The 19789-nt window shown below is 45.3% G+C and overlaps 1 protein-coding gene across 1 annotated transcript; it reads right to left on the reverse strand.

Moving 5' to 3' along the window:
- Nucleotides 1-4583: 4583 nt before the first annotated feature.
- Nucleotides 4584-18880, reverse strand: CDX2 (caudal type homeobox 2). The gene is made up of 3 exons (XM_078657123.1): nucleotides 18259-18880; nucleotides 7269-7414; nucleotides 4584-5954 (listed from the first exon to the last, which is right to left on the reverse strand). The coding sequence occupies exons 1-3, from the start codon at nucleotides 18677-18679 to the stop codon at nucleotides 5742-5744; spliced, it is 780 nt and encodes a 259-aa protein (XP_078513249.1). The 5' UTR covers nucleotides 18680-18880; the 3' UTR covers nucleotides 4584-5741.
- Between the last annotated feature and the right edge of the window lie 909 nt (nucleotides 18881-19789).

Genomic DNA, 19789 nt, shown 5'->3' on the forward strand with positions numbered 1-19789 from the left:
GTGTGAAAGGAAGTCATTTTTTAAACACATAACAAAATGTAAACACCTGCAACTGAACTGTACATATTCAGCACTTAGAAAAGCAAAAATGAAGCATATTTCTTGTAATTTTGAAGTGTGATGGAAGCAAAGATTTTAATAGATGAAAACAAATCATAGCCCTTAATTTGGTGATGCACAAATGATAAATATTCACTGAACTCAGATTTTCACACATCATCATTTGTCTGCAATATAGTTTTATCAGTAAAACTGTTTGTTTGTGCCAACTTAGTGTCCATTTAAATGGAAAATGTGTGGTCTGTAAATGACAGTACACTGCCACAAGATGCTTTAGCTACATTTTTTTTTAAAGTGCCCACTGTGTTCATTAAAGCTAGGTGGGTTGCAAATGTTTCTCATTCTAAAAGGTAGGTCACGGTTCTAAATAGCTTGGGAAGCACTGGTGTAGACTTTAATGACCCGATTCATGAAGAGCGTCCACAGTTGTGACGGAGGCTCCGCAATGAAAAACTGCAGTATGGAGATTCCCCCCCCGAAGTGCGGAGTACCGGTCTCCACCCCTGATTGGAGGGGATTGAGCCGCATACATTTGAATTTATGACTATAAAGTTACTCCAAGTAACTCTATATCCATAGTTTACATTCTGCTAATTTGGCGGAGAAGTCCACAAGCAGTGCCACCTAGGAGGACACCTCCAAATGAAAGGGAATGGGCAAAAACTATACCTATGACCGAAAGCGCACCTAGCTAATACCTATTCACCTAAAAAGACATCAAAACAGCTCATACCCTAGACTGCCCTGTTCCATTAGCCTTTCAGCCAAAAAGACCCATAATCTGCCTCCAGGATGCAGACCACAACACTCACTAGGAAGAGGTGTTACACTGAGAAGAGAGTCATTGTAGTGAACTTTGTGATCAGACACTCCAAGCACCTACATTGTCCGCGCCCATGCAACATTTATGCAGCTGAGAAGGGAACCTCCTGGTAGGAGGTCACCATCCATGTAAATGCATGGGGGAAGTAGTGCATGGTATGAGGGGCATTACAAAGAAATGGCAAGATGAGAGGAGACAGTTTAAGGAAAAGTTCTCCAGGATTCAGGTGGCAAAGACTGGGTGGTATAGGTGATTAGTATAATACTCCACCATTCATCATTGACATGACTGTCCAACCACAATACTGCAGCAACCAAGCTAACAGCTCAAATAAAAAGTTGATCAAAGGCCTTCTAACCCTGACCTATGTGCCCCATCCCAGGAACCTGGATGGGGTCACAGTAAGGGTGTGGTGTCTATATGTAAGTCTCATCTCTTAGCAATGTTGTGCAACATGCAACAGGCTTCTAGTATTACTACTAACTTGAGCACAACTTCTGGGGGAATACAGCAAGCAATAACTCTCCCTTCCCACATATGGTCTGGGCATCTAAAGCATGATCTAATGATACCAGAAGTGAATTTACTGATGGCTTGTGTGCATGTGTGTCCTATTGTTCCTCTCTTGAGGCTGTGTGGTTGGACATTACATGTGTGAGGTGATAAGGAGAGTGAGTATAGCCAGTACGACCTGCAACAAAGACTTGTGAGGCTTCTTAAAATGTTGTTCAATTCTAAATGTATTATATTGTCTATATATGCATGCAGCGACTATTAGGATAATGTGTGTCCATTGTGCTGTGACGAGTAATTAGTGAGTATGTTTGGGATGCCATCTCCCAGACATAAATGCAGCCCCAATATGAGATGTTATAACTTACTTATCAGTCACATGTCACTAGAAATCCAGCAAACAACTGACACACAAGGTAATTAACAAAATATATAACTGTAGTATGTGCTTCTAAGAAAGGCAGCAAATGTATCAGTGATGCAGCCCCTGACAGTGCTAACAGCTTGCATGTTGATAGAGTGTCAGAAGGGTTTGTTGCATAAAAGGTATTCTCTGTGGTGAAGTAGCTTAAGTGCCACATTCAGGGTTGGATAAATGGCACTTAATACATGAGGAAAGTAGAGAAAGAAATATAATTCTCTTGCCACCATTGGGCTTTCTGCCACTGACTGTGGCATGGCAATAAACTGGCGTGGTCTGCTAGTGAGGTATCTCAATATCCAGACCGGAGAGAGCATCAAGATTGACCTGCTGCAAAAGGCCAAGATTTTTAGAACTGACCCTCTGGAAAAACCCAGTGACCATGCAATGAAGTACAGCCAGTATTTTGACGTGAGTGAGCCTAACGTTAATACCCCACATAATTGCTTCGTTGGTTTTATGATCTGTATGGTTGGTGTATCTATACATTTAAAAAAATGATGGGCAGGGCCTATTGTCCCAGAGCGTAATTACACCGCTGAAAGTGGAATGCACACACCAATACTTTAATAGTGATGATCACTCAGTACAATCAATATTCTTACAAATAACATTCCCTTCCATAGGTTTCAGTTCTAATCATTATTAGAACAAAATCATGATCACAATGAAGAACGAGAACAAAGTAATTACCCTTAACCTATGGAATGAATTGTAATTGCCAAGGAATATTATTATTATATGTGATTTGAGTGATTATCAGCATTATTTAAATATTGGTATTTGCATTCCATTTTCTGCAGCATTTTTACATGGGCTGGGGTAGCCTGGGAGAAGGCTGTGGTGAATCAAGCACTTGCTTCCAATCCGCAACCAATCAATTTAGGTGTGAAGCAGCATCTGACAATTAATGCCTCCCTGGACATGCCAAAGATGTTGATCATTTGCCTGTAATCCCTCTCTCTCCTCCTCAAATAATTGTTCCTAATAATGAGGTGCAGAGCTATAAATGCATTCACCAACATAGTGAAACCGAAAAAGTTGGGTGTGTGGTTTAATTTCTGATATGGTCAGCCTGCATGGGATTGGTTGGTGTTGTGAAGAGTATCACCTGTAGATGGGTGGCGGAGTCCTGGGGCATCAGCCCCTGCCTCTTTGAATCAGCAGGTGTGTTCTATTTGTTGTGAGCATTCTTGTAATGTAAATTAGGAAATATAAAAATATTTTAAGTTTTTTTTTCAGATTAGACATATATGTAACAAATGTATTTCCCTATTTCTCTGGTGTTTTTTGATGCCTCCACTGATTTCTAGAGGGTGTTTTTCAGTACCAGTAATTGGCCATGGGTGGTGCCTGACTTACTCCAAGGCTTATCTGGAGTAAGGGCCTGATTTAGATCTGGGGAGGTATTACCATCCTCCTCCTTTGACAGCAGCTGCAAGTACTCCGTCGAGCTGACGGCAGGGAGTCTACTCACTGTTTTTAGCCGCTTAACCGCAGGGCAAATTCCACCCCGGTGCGGTGGTTTAAAAGAGTGGGCGGACGTGCGCAGCACTACAGAGGTAGTGCTTGCGATGGCCGTTGGCCGACGAGCGCAGCGAAGGGGTTAGATGGTGCGGCAACAGTCAGTGTCCTGTGGCGGGCTTCTCTGTTGGCTAACAGTACTACGAAACCATCAGATTTGCGTCAAGCCGCTTTAGATGTTCCTGTTGTGCTGGTAGAAGAGTCCTGATGGAGTAAGACCAAGGCGTTGTGGAGACAGGTAAGTTCTACCTATTTTCATCTCAATACATATATATGTAATGAATCTGTCAATATCTATGTGTAGGTAATGTCCACTGCCCATATTTTTACATTATAGCATTGCACACCAACAACATACACACACTATTGAATGTACACCCACACCCACCACAAAAGTCTAACTCAGATCCCGGTGACAATGGGGTACCTGAGCGTCGTGGTAAAGTAGCAGCAGCACAGGAAGGACCCGCACAATGGCATTCAAGACAGAATCGGTGGTGGGACCTCAAAAAAAGATGAGTTTTCATATCTTTTTCTTCCATTCCCCCAACTCCAGCTTGGAGGTTTATCCGCCACAGTTGCCTCGACGGAAAGGCACATCGTAATCTGGACAGCGGAAATCTGGGAAGGATTCCTTCCAACAGCAGCTTCTGCCTCTGACACCGTTGACGCGGGAGAATAATTCTAGCGGAGGCGGCAGGGCTGCGGCAGTCTTCCGTTCAGTAACCTGCCAACATCTAAATCGAGCAGGCGAACCGTCAAAGCGGTGGGTGGGAAGACCACCGGAAATGATACGGCGGGACAAAGTCCTAACAAGATCAAAATCAGGCCCCAAATTTTAGCTTAATTTCTGACTATTAAAGCTGCAGTAGAAACAGGAGTGTATCTTGTGAATAGCAGTTCTATGGTGCAATACCTGTATGTGTTTGTCTGTGTGGAAAATACCCATCTAATTCAAAGCAATTCGATTCTAATTCAGTCCTGTGTAGTTCAACATAAAAACATCCAAGATTTTCAACGTGAAAAAGTATTTCTTAAATAGTCCATGGAATTCAGTTTGGAAAAATACTGGTGTTATTTAATGTGAAAACTACAACATACATCAATGTGAAAGCACCCACACAATTATGCAACTATATCAAAATGCCTGTGCAATCCGATGTGTGAAAACACACGCTTTACTCATAGAAACACAGACACACATCACATGCGCACTGTAACAATGACAACACAAGACATTGGTTAGTGCAAATGTTTTTACGAAATTCCATGCTCCTTTCTTTGTTGAATTATTACATCTGTACATTAAGATTTACAGTGATAACTTTCTTTGGGAATTACAACAACACTGTGTTGTTTGTATTTAGGACAACACTCAAATATCCTTATATTAAAAGAATCTGAAAACATATTTTTACATTATATCATTAGTAGGCACATTTCACAAATCTATACATTCTCAAAATAATAACAATTTGTGTTTGTAACTATGCTTGTTAGCCACATATAGATCATGTATCTTTTATATATCTATACACAGCATATATATGTATAACATATATATATAGAACATATCTCATGTATATGCATATATACATACGTATATGTGTATATGTGAATGTGTACACATACACAAGTATATATGCATATATAAATTCAGATACATATGTGTGCCTATAAATATGGCACTGTGAAAAAGTGTCCAAGCAATATCTTTCTTTATACTCTGGCGTTGCACAATGTAGCATAAATCTCACATACGCCAGTCAATAGTGTAATATCACATCACTTCTCAAGGAAAGCTGAAACAAAAATAGCAAAGTAATTGGAGTGTAAAAATATTAAGTTAACCACTGGCCCAGTTCATTACGTTTTGATACTGGTCTGAGTCTTCTTTTCAATGTGACCACAACCTATTGTATTGCGTTAGACATGACCATTTGGGGCAGAACGTCCATTTTGCCGTTAGGCAGTACTGTCATAGTTTGGTTTCACTGCATCTCTTTCATTTCAGTCACAGCCTCTTCAGAGCCGGGGCTGAGCCTTTTTCAGTGCCTTTAACTTCCTTTTTGGAAAGCAGGTCCGTCACAGGCGGCATCTGCAGCCCTATCGGGAGACCTCCTTGAGTCTGCCATTTTGTGAGGGAATGGACACATCCACCAGAGATTTTTGTTACAGTGCCTCCAGTGAATGAAAAATAAAACCTGCCGCTCTCCAGTCTGGTACAAAAGTAGTCCTTACAGTTCTGGGTGGAGTGATGGAGTGAGTCATTCAATGCGCCTGGACGTATGACAGCTGTTTTGTTATCTAGACCCCAGCACCCATGAAGGGTACATGAATCCTTTCAGGGGCTCCAGAAGCCTCTCATCAGAACAATGTTCATATCCAGGTTGAAACGTGTCACTGGTTGACTGAATGGCTGACTGGAGCGGACAGGACACCCACATTATGGCCCAGTCCCGGCCCATTTTGGACCACCCCTGCCATTACAGGCCCCATGGAAGACACGGGACTCAAAGGGTCCGTGTCACTCTGTCCTGTTCCGAGCTGCTGAAACCTCTTCTTGGTCAGCTTTCTCTCTTTTGCTCGTCGGTTCTGGAACCAGATTTTAACCTGAAGAGGGAATAAATGACAGCATGAGGGGTGGAAATCAGCACACACATTCCACAACACAGACTCCTGCAGCCCTGCTTGATTCTTCCATACGCTGGTTACCATTTATGCACGACCAGGAAACTACCGTTGCATTTATGACATATGCTTTAGGTTTGGTGTGACTACTCAGCTGTCGGCAAGACATTTTGGCACCAGGTTTTTAAAATATTCATAGTGTGGTCTTTGACCCCACCCTGGAGTATCACTCTCTAACCTCATGCTGTTTGGTGTAACATTCCGCCTTGTAGGACGTGATGCCTTTGGAATGTATAGGAACTCTTTTATGTCTGAAAAGTACACTTATCATCACACTGTGTGTCGCCTTCAAATATTTACCTCCTATATGCATTCTACACCGAAACCAGTCTTGTGTCACTACTTGTTTCACCAGCATTGCCAAAGACTATAAGGAGGCTTTAATAAAAGGGTCTTCAAACCGTGGGGTGCGCCCTGCTGGGGTCCATGGTCCTTATATGAATGTGGTGCCCTGCGCAGTAGCGGTCAGTGATATAAATAAATAAAACAAATTTCGTTGCGCACACTGCAACCCCAAATACGATGCAGTGCACGCAACGAAGTTCGTTTTATTTATTTATATGTTTACTTACCTGTAATCCCCGTAATCCATAGATTACTACCCCCCACCCTGCCCCACTCCCTCCCCACATCACCGCCCGGCAGCTACTCCCACCATAGACCGCTACTGCTCCCAGACTGTACTGCGGCCAATCCTGGTGCTGCATGAAAGCTGGGTCAGGATTGGCCTGAGTGCTGGCAACTTGCTCTCCCAGTTAGAATGGGAGCCTGTGCCTGCTCTCTCTGGCCCTAGCAACGGAGCTGTGGCTAGAGAGAGCTTCAGTGTGCATGATGGTTTGGCTGGATTATGACGGTCGGCACAACAGTCATACGCACTGTAACAGTGCCCACCTCTAGCCCGCCAGAAGTGTCATTCACCTGGACCCACCACCAAGACTCGCCAGTGTCCTGGGAGCAGGTCCAGGGGAATTAAAATAAAACGATATTAAAACGGGTTTAAATGCCATTTTATTTGAATGTGGTGGCAAGGGGCAGTACTCCTCCGCCCTAATGGAGGGGGCACCGCTTTGCACCCCGCTGTTTTTTACCTACAAAACTGTTGGTTCAGTGTCCATGTCTGTTAATTACAATGGTGCCCAGAGCACCCTTGCTACACCACTGCCCAAGAATGAATCACCAAATGGGACAGGAAGAAGGGAAGCGGTGCAAAGAGGTGTGAGGGCCTTGACTACCCACCTGTCTCTCCGAGAGCCCCAGGGAAGCGGCAAGCTCCGCCTTCCTTCGAATCGTGATGTAGCGGCTGTAGTGAAACTCCTTCTCCAGCTCCAGCCTCTGGTGGTCGGTGTACACCACGCGGTACTTGTCCTTTGTCCTGGTTTTCACTGTGAGGAAACAAAATGACAGCGTGAGCCAACATACGGCCATTTTATAGCAGGAGTAGAGCTGCAAGGAACCGGTAATACACGCCATTTTATGATATTCTGAAAGCGCTGTTTTTACATCAGTTTAATATTTAATTAGCGCTAACATCCACCCATGGACGTGATGCAGAATGATGCCCCCACTGCAAAATATGATGATCACCACCTGAGTCTCCAATATCTCACAACTGCTCCTTGGGCTGTATGGGGGCCCCTGGGAGGGTTGGAAGGTCCCTGAATGGTTGGTGAGCCCCCTGCATTACTCTCATGAATCCAACAAAACACCTTATAACTGTATGTGCAGTGATTCATTAGTCACTTCAGATGTTTCTAGGAGCTGTAAATAACAGATGATGTTATTATTTGGGCTCCCTGTTTTCCGCTTTTACTGATTTTTACAGATATATACAGACAGAAAACATGTCTTTTCGTGTATGTATTTATTTTTAAATGTTGATAAAAACGGATATTGGGTTGTTTTTAGAGTCATTCTAAATTCTGTCTGCCATGCCAAACCAATAGCTGTGTGGGTTGATAGGAAAGGGGGTTAAAAAAGAAAGGGATTTTAGTAAAGAGGCTTTAACAGCAATAGATATACACAAGGTTGCTACTGAAATTTGCATGTTTTCGTTTAAGTGGATTGATTTAACTTCAGTGGGTGTTCACAGCACTGAAACCTGGAAGGCATTCAAACATAAGTGCATATTTATTGGTTAAATAAATGTAGAAATATACTGATTTTAGCTTTATTTTTTCACAAAAACCAAAATAAATATGGATAAATACAGATAAAATTAGCAAAAAATAAATATGGATAAATACAGATGGAAATGTCAAATAAATGAATACCATAAAACCGGGAGCCCTCGTTATTATCCAATTTAATGGTAACCAGTTTACCGACCTCAGAATGATGAAAGACATAGGGCTTGATTTTGAGTTTTGCAGGGGCGTTACTTTGTCACAATTGTAATAAATATCCCACCCCCTTAATCAGACGTGCATTATATCCAGGACCACTGGAATTATGTGATTCTGCAGCCCCAATGATTTGTGCATGATTATGCATTTGCCTCATTTGCCACTTAATCTATAATCAGCTGAGTAATCTGCAGATTTTAAAAAATAAAATGTGTTTCTACCTCAGTCGCATCAAAAGTTACTAAAAATGCGGCAAGATATATTTCCACACAGTGGAAGCCCCTTCATAAAGATTGAGTGGTCATATTTTAGTTGTTTATCGCTGTATTTGGTTATTCAGCTCGTACTAATGAGGTAAAATATTTTCCCAGACAGTGTTAGCACAAGTAAAAATTGACAAAATAATAAAGCAATAATATCTCGAAATGTTCTGCATTACACAGCATAATTTGCCTTTTCTTGCCACATAATTTAGCTAACCCTGCCTCATAATTTGGAGGCCACCAGCCACATAATTTCAGTGGCTCTGATTATATTCTAGGGCACTTGTAACAAGGCGATGGGATAATGGTCCCTAAAATCAGGTGTAATTCTACCCTACTAGCATTCACTTTGCTATACTCCAACAGAAACCATGAAGAACTGAAGTCTGTGTAAGCGAGACTGGCGTTCGTATCAACAAAAAAAACGACCCGTAGTACCAAAAAGAAGTTCATTATCATTGGTGTCTATCCGCTGGGTCAGAGCAGCCCCGCCCTCTAGCTCTTTCTACCACAGTGTTTCACACAGACAGTTCGGGATACGTATCCCATGTAGACCGTACAACATAGAGCAGACCTTCTTTCACATGTGACCCTTACCGGGCAAGTCACCCCACCAGAGGTGTAGTTATCAATGACGGAGCAGGTGCTAGGGCTCCGGTGGCGGGGGTGGGAGTGTTTCCTGCCACTCTAAGTACACCCGTTCTTATTACCCAACCACGGGCAGATGGACCCACATTCAGGGGCGGCCTTAGGCATGTGCAAGCTGTGCACCTGCACAGGGCCGCCAAATCCCGGGTGCATCCACGCCAATATATATCCTTAATATAATAATCCTCTGAGGATGGATACATATTTGCGTGGCGGCCCCTGGCTCCACTTCCAAACACCCTGACCCCCCCTCTTCACTGGCCTCCGCGCCTGCGTTCCTCCAGGGGCCCCCTACCTACGCTCCCTGCCCAGGGCCGCCATGAGCCTAGAGCCGCCTCTGCCACATGCCATACCTGCATGAAAGCCCTTGCGCTCTTCTTACGCTATTGGACAACGCACAGCCCTACAAATGGGCAGGGACACCTTAACAGCGTGTTTCAGGCTCGGTCTGCGATGGTAACGCTGCAGTGGGATGTAAAGATACCCCACACAGCAGGCAGAGTAAGAGGTCATAATAACGCGGATTGCACGCTATACCGGTGTCAGTAACATTATTCAAGTGCTTAATGATGTGACTCACATGCCACGTCAGGGCCGGACTGGGAACCAAAACGGCCCTGGCAAAGTGTATTTCCAATACAACATGTACAAAAGTCATTAATCACACTATACTCAGGGCCACTGGTGAAGAGACAGCGCCAGATTATGCGGCAGAGGTGATGCAGCAAAAAAAGGAAAATTATGTGCGATATTGGGGCTTGTTTTTGGATAGTATTACTTCGTTGTTTTGTAACTTTTATACATGGTAATTCTGTCTGGACAAATATTTCACCAGTTTAACAACCAAATGCATAAATAAGGAAATGCAAATTAACCTTTTCGAAGGGTGTTGCAATGCGCACAAACACATATTGGCCCATTTTTAGTCATATTTGATTTGTTTGAACTGGAAATAATTCGTTTTTTGTTAAAATCTGCAGATTATGCAGCTGATGATGGATTATGTGGCAAACACACAAATTCTTAATTATGCTAAAAAGCAGCAGCCACAGAATCGCATAACTGGAATTATTTGATTCTGTGGCTGCTGCCCGGACTATAAAAGTAAAAAAATTCTTCAAGGTAGCAAGTCAAAGTCAAGTCAAAAAAAAGTTTATTATGTTTTTGGCTCTAAATGAGGGCCACATAAAATTACACACACAATTATACAATATGAATAATAAGTAAATGACAACACATAACGAGAAGAAAACACTACTTATCTGCAAGTAAAGCAATCATCAACATCTCCCTGTACATCATTAATAAATATCTAAAAACCCTTTAAAAAATTTAACAATTCTGGAACAAAACATTTCATTTGGAGGGCAGTAAAGTGCATGGAAGAACATTTTTACATTTACAATTCCTAATTGTAAACAAATTGGTTTTAACCATTTATGGCGCAATGGGCGCAATGCAGGACAAATAAACAAGACGTGGTTACGATCCTGGACAAGGTAGCAGACAATAATCTAGCTGGAATTTTGAAAGGCACGAATTCTCTCAAACTGATAGCATTAAGCGAACAGGCCCTATATTCATTATGTACATTATCGAAAGTTAGCTGCTAAATTAAATCTGATCTATTTATATGTCTGTCACAAAAAGACCCATGACAGTGCAAACATGGAGCATATCAATCGTAAAACTGTCTGAACAGCAGATTCCCCAGTAATAGTTTTCTATTTTAAAAGATAACAGTCTTAAATCACTTAGCCAATTTTTAAGTACTGAATGGCAAAAAATCAACCATTTTTCAACTTAGGGGCATATTTACAAGCCCCTATCACGGCCATCACTTTTTATGAAGTTCCTGTGTCGATAGCGGCTTCGCCCTATTTACAAGGTGGCATTAAGCTACTTAACACAGCCTTGTAAATAAGGCACCCTTTCACGCTATACCTACAGTAAAAGGGGTAGGCAATGGGTGTTGTGTGGGTGTTCCGCCACAACACCCATTGATTTTGATGCTGTTCCCTATTTACAAAAGAGGCATTAATAGGAGGCAGCGCCAATATTAAGACCAAGGAAAAGCTGATCTTAACATGGTGAAACGAAGAGAAATGCTTTATTTCTCCTCGTTATTGCTGTTTCTATGTGTGATGCATTGCGCAGCACACATAGAAACAGCAAATTGCCAAGAATTATTGTTTTATGTCCAGGAAGGTATCCCTTCTTGCACATAAACAGTCATTAATAAAATGCTGATTTGCAACTTCTATGTGTGCTGCACAAATCAGCACACATAGAAGTTACAAATCGCCATTCTGGATTATGTGCAGGAAGGGACCACTTGCACTATGGTGCAAGGGTGCCTGTGTTGGCGCTAGGCAGCTGAATTTGGTTCCAGCGCTGGGAGAAACGCAGGCGTGCACCATAATATTGCAATTATGTTGCAACCCTGCGTTTCTAAAGTCACGGAGCGCGGCGTTAGCTATTTTGGATCTAACCCGCGCTCTGCCACTTTATTGTAAATATGCCCCTTAGTGTCACAGACAGAATTAAGCACCAGCAATTACACTTGCCCCTTTTAATGTCAGTTTAGATATTAGCTTTGTTTCTTAAGGGGTGGTTCCCTACATGGACCTTCAATCACAATTCTTAATTAATAAATATAATATGTAAATTTAGTTGGAATCCATGCCCAGACAAAATCTATACAGCACCCATTCACATTTTTATACATAACATATACTTACACCAGTATTTCTACTCACATACATATGTAAGAGCATGTAAAAGAGTACTTCAATTGCACTGCTTTACGTACTTAGTTTGGAAATTGAATGGGAATATTTAGGGAATATTCATATATAATTAATACAGATAGAAAGGCCCTTGTCCTCCTTGGACTTTTACTTAAAGGGAGTTGAACATTTCAACTGATTCACAAAGGCATAGAAGAGTGCGTAAAAGATGCATCTGTAGTACTACATACACATTTCTGATCTACAACCAACAAACTCTTTTCTCCTGATCCAGATATGGTGCAATGTCCGCACCCATGTTTATTTCTCGCCTGGTATGATTTTGTTTGTTTATTTGTTGGCTTGGACCTTCTGTACCATTCTCGATTATATTATTGTTTGCTCTACCTGTTTCTTCTCTCCTGACCATTTGAATAGCTTTCCGATACCCGCAGGTCATGTTCGCATTGTTTAAAACTTTATAAATACATACTAATAAAGGTTATTGAATCTGATCCATAACTGAGAATTAGGGATGCAAGAATTCTTTTCATCTACAATTTTTATTAAATTTCCAATTTGGGGGTGTATTCGATTTATGTGATTTCCTTTTTGCAAAATTGCGCAATAGTTTGGAATAAATTAGGGCAAATTACACAAACTGCAAAACTGCCATTTAGCGCTATATTTTTTTGCAAAATGTAGCCTTTCTACCTTTTTGTGCATGAGGATGCATTTCGCGCTACAATATAGAGCAAAAACCACAAGTGCTCCAAACAATAGGACCCGGATCCCCCCAGCATGGCCCCGCCCCCCCTAGTTGACATACTAACCCACAATTGAATCCTTCAAAGCATTGAGTGGGTTATAAAAAGGCCATGTTTAATTTCAACATATCATAAACATGACAAAAGCAAAGTAACATGCATAATCATCATCATCACAGACACTTTTAATATTCATCTTCATAACTGCAAAAATCATAAATGCAAATTCTCTCATCGCCCCCCAGCACCAAGGGGCCTTCTGGCTCGCATCTCGCACTGAGCCTACCACGCCAGGTGCACCGCGCCTGCGTCAAAGAGAAGTGGGCCCCACCCTCTGATCCTTGTCCGCCAATTCCAGGGCCCACTCCCCGACCACCGGACTGCCCAGGGACCCAGGAGGCTCGTGATCTGTCGCCCTAGCCTCCCCAGCCGGTGGTCACATCTTCCCAGCGAAGAGCTTACCGTCTCCCCCCTCAGTGCTGGCCTATGGAGTCCGTAAGGCAGTCCCTTGTGTTAGTCAATGTCACTGATCGCAGGTCTCTCTTCCGCCAAAAAAACCACCCCCTCCAACTCTTAAGCAACAGGGATGGTGGGTGGGAATTTAAATTACAAGTAAAAAGGTAGGGGGTGGAAAAAGGAGTCGCCCGGCGAGGTCGTCAGCTGGGGTGGCAGAGGGCAAAGAGAGACAGAAGCCAGGGTTCCTGACCCTAAATAGGGCAAAGGTCTCCGCCCCCTGCCCCCCCAGCCGGACATACGTGTGCCTGACCCGGAAGTACTTGGGCGACCGAGTGCCGATTGGGCGACCGGTCGCCCCAGATCACGTGACCGGGGGCGTGGCCCGGGGTGCCCGGGTCCTAAGGGCGCGCTTCATGATATTCGCGCTTGGCACAGCCAACAGCTGCTTTTGTACTATGAGTTCAATGTATTCCCATGCTCCAATGATAGATTGCTCAAGCAGTGGGCCTCTAGTTCATTTATTTATTCATTCAACCCTTAAAACCAGTGTTTAAAAAGATAATTGGTGAATGAATTCTTCACTCCACCAAAGTATAGCTTTCCTTGCCCTGATGAAAGCCATAGTTGCTGATTCACATGACCGAAACATTTGTAGAAATTTACACCAGAGTTGTCTTGGTGCTAATAATACACTCAACAATAATAACTGCATAACCACTTTATTTTTAACTGCGGTGCCTTTATATTTGCAGATATTACTTTTTCCTGATTCTAATTAGTTTGCACTTTTGGGATATGCATGCATGGGAAGCTCTGATAAGGGCCGTGGTTCTCCAAAGGCTTGGCTGGTATCAGTTACTTTACTTTAGGTTCCTAGATTAAGCCATAGCAAATTTACAATAAGCATAAAATTGGGCATTTCAGGGCTGTATTAATTGAGACCTCATGACCATATCACCCCTGACCGTCACCAGCTAAAACAGTTGCCAGTTGTTGAGTTTAAAGTCTCTTTGGTCTGGCCTAGGAGATCCCAGTTAGCATGGGATTGGGAGCAGCCATTATCATTGTGCTAGACAAATGTGGAAAGTTTGGGAAAGTGGGGAAAGACTGATCAGGCTAGACAGTGGGCTTGAGAGTGTGGGTGAGTCCAGCCGTTCACACAAATTGATTGCATTGGGCTTTGGTTTACGCTTCCTGAAGCATAAACTTGGCGCAGTAACATAACAAGTGCATCATATAACATAGCATCCCCGCCAACCTGCAAAATTCCTATACATTTCTACATAAACACATTTAAATGTATATAGTTCCTATGTGTGTGTGGGGGGGTGTATACGTGTGTGAAAATGCATACTCTTGTAATTTTAGGTATTCACAATTTGACGTTTTCCTCGTACTTGACCCAACAACATAATAGATTCGTTCATGTAACAAAACAATCTTTCCAAGCTGAGAAAATCCCTATAATTTGTGTAGGTAAATACATTTAAAAGTATGTCTTTTTGTTTATGTGTGTGTGGAAGTGAATATATATGTGTGTGAAAATTCATACTCTTAAATGAAGAAAAAAAGAACCACACGAATTCGAAATTTGACGTTTCCCTCGCTGCCCTAGGTATACGAGGTCGTTTTACAACTGACCCAACAGGCCGGGAAAATTATTATTATTAGGACAAGATTCTAGGACTGAGAGTTATTATCTTATTACAGTGTTAACGTCTAGCAAATACTAAAGTGTTTTATCTTGTGAGCGTTGCTGTGAATTATACCGTATGTAGAGAGCTCGGATATTTACATTATGAGGCATGAACATCCCCTGGCGCGTGTTGCATTGAGAGTGTTATCCTGGGCTGAGGCTTTCTTGAGATCTGAGCGTGCCTCGCAGCCGGGCTGGCTTCCCCCTGGCGCAGGCAGGTGATGTGATCTGCCAGTCGTCGTGTAATGTCCAGCAGGCTGTAAACCTTGTCCAGGTAGCATAGCTGTAGTCGCACAATGGCAGCCCGCGGGGAGACACAGAGGATCAGAGGGGCTGCTGAATGGAGAACACAGGCCAGGACAATGCACTACAAGGGCGTCTTATCTCAGACAAAGGAACCCCCTCCGGCCAATTGTGTCAGAATTAGCACTACTGAGAAAGCGACCCTGGCGGGGCACATTTACATGAACACGTCCCCCCTGCAGAATGTGAAAGCAGGCCGCACCGGCGGCCTTTGAACTGCCCATGTCCGGGGCCGGCAGCGTGGGAAGGCAGGACGGGCTTCTTAGGGAAACATAGTCGCCCCTTTAGCTACAGCGTCCAATTCCGCCGAGCACGGGAGCTCCAAGTATCCATGAACCGGCGCCTCCCCTTCAAAGCGCCCGACCCGGAAGTAGAGCCAGTCTGACCTCCTGACTTCCAGGGCAAAACCTCCATGGGCTCGTATTGAGTGTAATTGGCCCCTCACCACAGGAAACTTTGTGTGGAAGTTGGGACACTCCGCCCACACATATGAGACCCGGGCATGAGGGGTGGAAGGACCGGAATTCAGTGTTTTCTGTGAAGAGCGCCTCCCCTTTCCGGCCGGCGCAGCGGGTGGTGGGGTCAACAGGTGGAAGTATGTGGAGGACAGTGACAGATGAGGGGCTGTGGGACAGGAGGGCCGCCAAGGGCACATTTACATCATAAACGGCCTGGCACCTGCTGGCTGCTGCCCCGCCGCCTAGGAGTGGGGCGGCCAAGTTCCAGGGCCTGCTTTCAGCACTGCCTACTCCGCCTTTTAACACTAGGCTGGGGCAAAGCAGAAACGTCGCCTGCAAGGCCCTGGCCGGAATCCAAGCGATATTAGGCCCCTGTCAATCCAGAGTAGTGAATCTTGTCACTTTTTTTTCATTATCTAGGTCAGATACTTCTGTTTTTGGTCATCGATTAACGTCTTTATATTGTCAATAAACTCCACCGGTCTACGTGCATTGATTGATATTATGCTGACTAAAGTACTGCTATGATCGCCAAATGGGCCCTTCTCTGACTCAGATTCACCCTGAGAGTGTTCACCCCGCTTGTCTTTTGTTGTGAGGACGGGAGCCTCTTTGCTTCCAGACTTTTCTGTAAAGACGACATACTACATCTAGTATGCCGCCTGCCTGTCGCAGGCACCACAGCTCCACCTGCCCGTACATAGGTTTTTTCAAAAACGTGTAATCTGTATTCAGCTGAGAATAGGTCTGTGTGCTCTGCGCCTGCTGCCTGGGAGGTCAGGCAGCAGGTCACAGGTAGTAAGGAATCCCGAAGGGGCCCATTCAGAATGTCGCCCTTCCGAGATCGATAAAACTCAGAACTTTTGACGTGGGTTAATACTCCGAACCCTGTGCCCTGAAGCTATCTTTTGGCGCTGTATTTAACCGTCTGCTTTGCGCTTTTCAATAACCAACGAAGCTGACCGCGCTTTACAGCCCCGCAAGGTGTGGAAAGGATTGATTGGAGCTGTCAGAACAAAGCAGGGACTGCTCCTCCTGCGCCTAACGGCAATGTGTTTCTAATGGGAAGAGAGGCGCTAGATCGGATCCCAAAAAAACTCCGCGTAAATGGCCCAGACGACGCTGCCTCGAGGGTCCCTTTTACAGAGCAAGTTGAAAATGCAGCACGCCTGTGAAGTGCACGGGACACAAGCAAGCTAATCCATATCCCGGACTGAAGCTACGCCCTCTATACAAACCTCATTAATCAATGAAAACGTATTTAGCTGGATAAAGTTGTTGAAAAGATTATGTTGAACAGTGCCGTAAAGTATTCGGTAAAATGTCGCCTTCAGTAAATTGAATGGAAACGAGTGACGAATCTCTGTGGGTAAGTGCGCATTATTTTGTGCCAACGTTTGTCTTCAAATAGCCGTTTTAAAAATGCGCTCATGAGCAAGATTGGGAATTTTAAAAAGCTGCTCATTGTAATGTTAATCTACTAGTCGACAACTGCTTTAATTGGTGGACTTTGTAATATCGCTAGAATTGTGTATCAATCAAATATCCAAGAAACAAATCAAGGGTTTATAGTGAAAGTAACCGCAAGAAAAACATTGCGCCTAGAATCCTGAATGTCTAATCTATGAGCATCGAGGTCTCGGTGTGCATAGATCGGGTTATAGCCATGTGTGTTCCATCACTTGGCTTAACATAGAATGAATATTCTTATGCTGCGCATTCAGAAATGGATTGACAGAGATGTCTGTTTTTGAAAGTAAAGGATGTGCCGCATTTGCCACATAATCCAACATTTACTGCATGCTTTGCAGATTTTAACAAAAAAAGAATGTGTCACTCTTGCGCTCTCCCCGTCTCTAGACCTGGGGTTGGCCCAGTGCCATGCGTGCAGTGTCGTTCCATCCCCCCCCCCCCCCCCTTGGGTTGACCCAGTACTGTGGCGTTCCTTCCTGCAGCCCCCAGAGCCACAGAGATTACCCCTTGTATGAGTGGGATGTCCCTCTTTCAGCCCAAAGGATATGCCCAATACCAGTTTTTCAAGGTCCCTCTCTTCAGCTGCTTTAGGGAACCACTTTCCAGGCTAGCATTTCCATTTCATGTGCCCTGGATGGGCACAGTGACGAGCTTGTAGCACCCATCCCTGCAGCCTGGAGAGTGGGTCATCAGTCACTCTTTTGTGCCCCCCCCCCCCCCAACTCACAGGGTAGGACCTGTGCTACTTGCACTGCCCTCTGAACCCCCAAGCTCGCCCCAGTGACAGACTTGCAGCGCCCCAGAAGTCAGGGCCTGGCACTCTCGGCCCCAACGTAGACGCCCCAACGTAGACAGCGTATTAGGCTATCGAGTCCTTCGCTCAGACCCCAACCTTGCACCCTCTGACAGGCCTGCAGCGCTCCATACCCCCTCCAACTCAAGGGAAGTTCCTGTGCCAGCCCCCCTGCCCCCCCCCCCCCCCACCCCCTTATCCCCAGAGTAGGACGCCTGCCAGAGTCGCCGTGGCCCTCACTACGTTCCCTGCGTCAGGTGCGTCAGGATCCCCGGTACTCCGGGTTATCTTTTCTTACCCGTGCATCCCCCCGCTGCCGGCGCCGTGGGCTTCCTCATCCAGTCATAGGCTTGTTGCCCCCGCCTGTGCCCCTCTGGCGAGTCCTGCTGCTGCTGGAGGTGCCCGGGCAGCACCCCCGGACAGGGCGGTCCCGGGTGGTACTCCACTGCGGCGGGGCTGTAGCCCAGGCTGCCCCCGGGGGATGGGTTCATGTAGGCCGGGTGACTCCACTCTTCCCTCGGAGGGGCGCTGTAGGGAGACATCCACGCGGAGGGGGAACCAGAGGTGGGCCCACCGGTGCTTTCCAGGTTCAGTCCGTGGTGGTACCCCCCATAGTCCGGATACTGGGGGGCGCCGGGGTAGCCCTGCAGGCCAGGGTGCGGGCGCACGGATCCCGGGTACATGCCCACTTCCTTGTCGAGCAGGTAACTCACGTACATGGCGGGAGCCGGTGGGCGCCCGGGGGCATGCTGTACCAGTGCCAGGCTGCCCACAGAACCGCCCTGCCTCCCCTGGCCGCTGTCTTCCACCTCACAGGTCTGCTCCGACCTCACTCACGGGTCCAGGTCTGCCTGCCTCCTCCCCAGATGTCAGCGCACTGCCCTCCCCTGACCCTCCGCTGTTTTAGTAAAGCCCCGGGTGACGTCAGGCCCGGCTACCCCTCAGGAAGATTTGCATGTCAACGAGATAAGGAGGGCAGCGACCTGAGCCACAGCCCAATCCAAGGCGAGCGCTTCCTCCTTCCCTGCGCGGCGCTGCTGCACTTTACCCCCATCAGCGCTTCAAAGAGAGCTGCATATCAAGACACTGGTCCGGCCTGCCACTCCCGGAACCCGGAGAGCACAACACCGGGGTCCAGAGCTGGGGCAGGGGGCGGGGGAGGTGGGGGCCTCCCTATGCCTCACAGGCTGTGGCCCTATCCACTCTTCTCCGACAAATCACTGCCCTAAAGGGGCGCTACAGAGCCCGAATGTCTCCCCTTTACGCTTTACCACTTAGCCCTCACTAGATCACTATTGTATTGTATTGAAATTGTACTAACATAGCGCTTACTACCCCTAGACGAGGCGCTGAAGCGCTTCAGACATGCTCTTCCCAAAGCGTCTCTCTTTCACTCTTAGTGCTTAATTTGCACACAAAAAAATGCCAGGCCCTGGAGGCCACATCTGCTTGTACTACACATTGACCCTCCCAGCGCTGCCAATGACCGCACCAACACGACCCCTTACACTCCTAAAAGTGTGACAAATCAGACTATTTCAATCCCCCAAATCAATAAGAATGGCTATTAATAGTATGATATTAGTATTTTTTTACTGTATACTGAATTAATAAACTACTGTTGCTGTGCTCATCTCTAAATTAGATTCTTAACACCACCATGTGGCAGACTGTCTTAACTGCCAGTGTTGAAAATTAAGTGCCGGGCACCGGAAACCACCGGCTCAAATTAAGTATCACTTCTAACCTTTTGCCTGACCACAAGTGTGCATTGCCCTCACCCAGCGCTCTCCATTCACCAGTCATCTGCCCCTCCGTATGCTCCTCAC

The sequence above is a fragment of the Lissotriton helveticus genome, chromosome 8, assembly GCF_964261635.1.
Source record: "Lissotriton helveticus chromosome 8, aLisHel1.1, whole genome shotgun sequence".
Lineage (NCBI taxonomy): Eukaryota > Metazoa > Chordata > Amphibia > Caudata > Salamandridae > Lissotriton > Lissotriton helveticus.

Bases quoted from the DNA above. Each gene is read 5' to 3' on its own strand.
- CDX2 (XM_078657123.1), bottom strand. From the start codon at position 18,679: ATGTACGTGAGTTACCTGCTCGACAAGGAAGTGGGCATGTACCCGGGA. The intron at 7,415-18,258 runs GTAAGAAAAGAT...GTTTCCTCACAG, and splicing joins GGCAGCGGGGGGATGCACGG to TGAAAACCAGGACAAAGGAC. The intron at 5,955-7,268 runs GTGGGTAGTCAA...TTCCCTCTTCAG, and splicing joins TGGGGCTCTCGGAGAGACAG to GTTAAAATCTGGTTCCAGAA.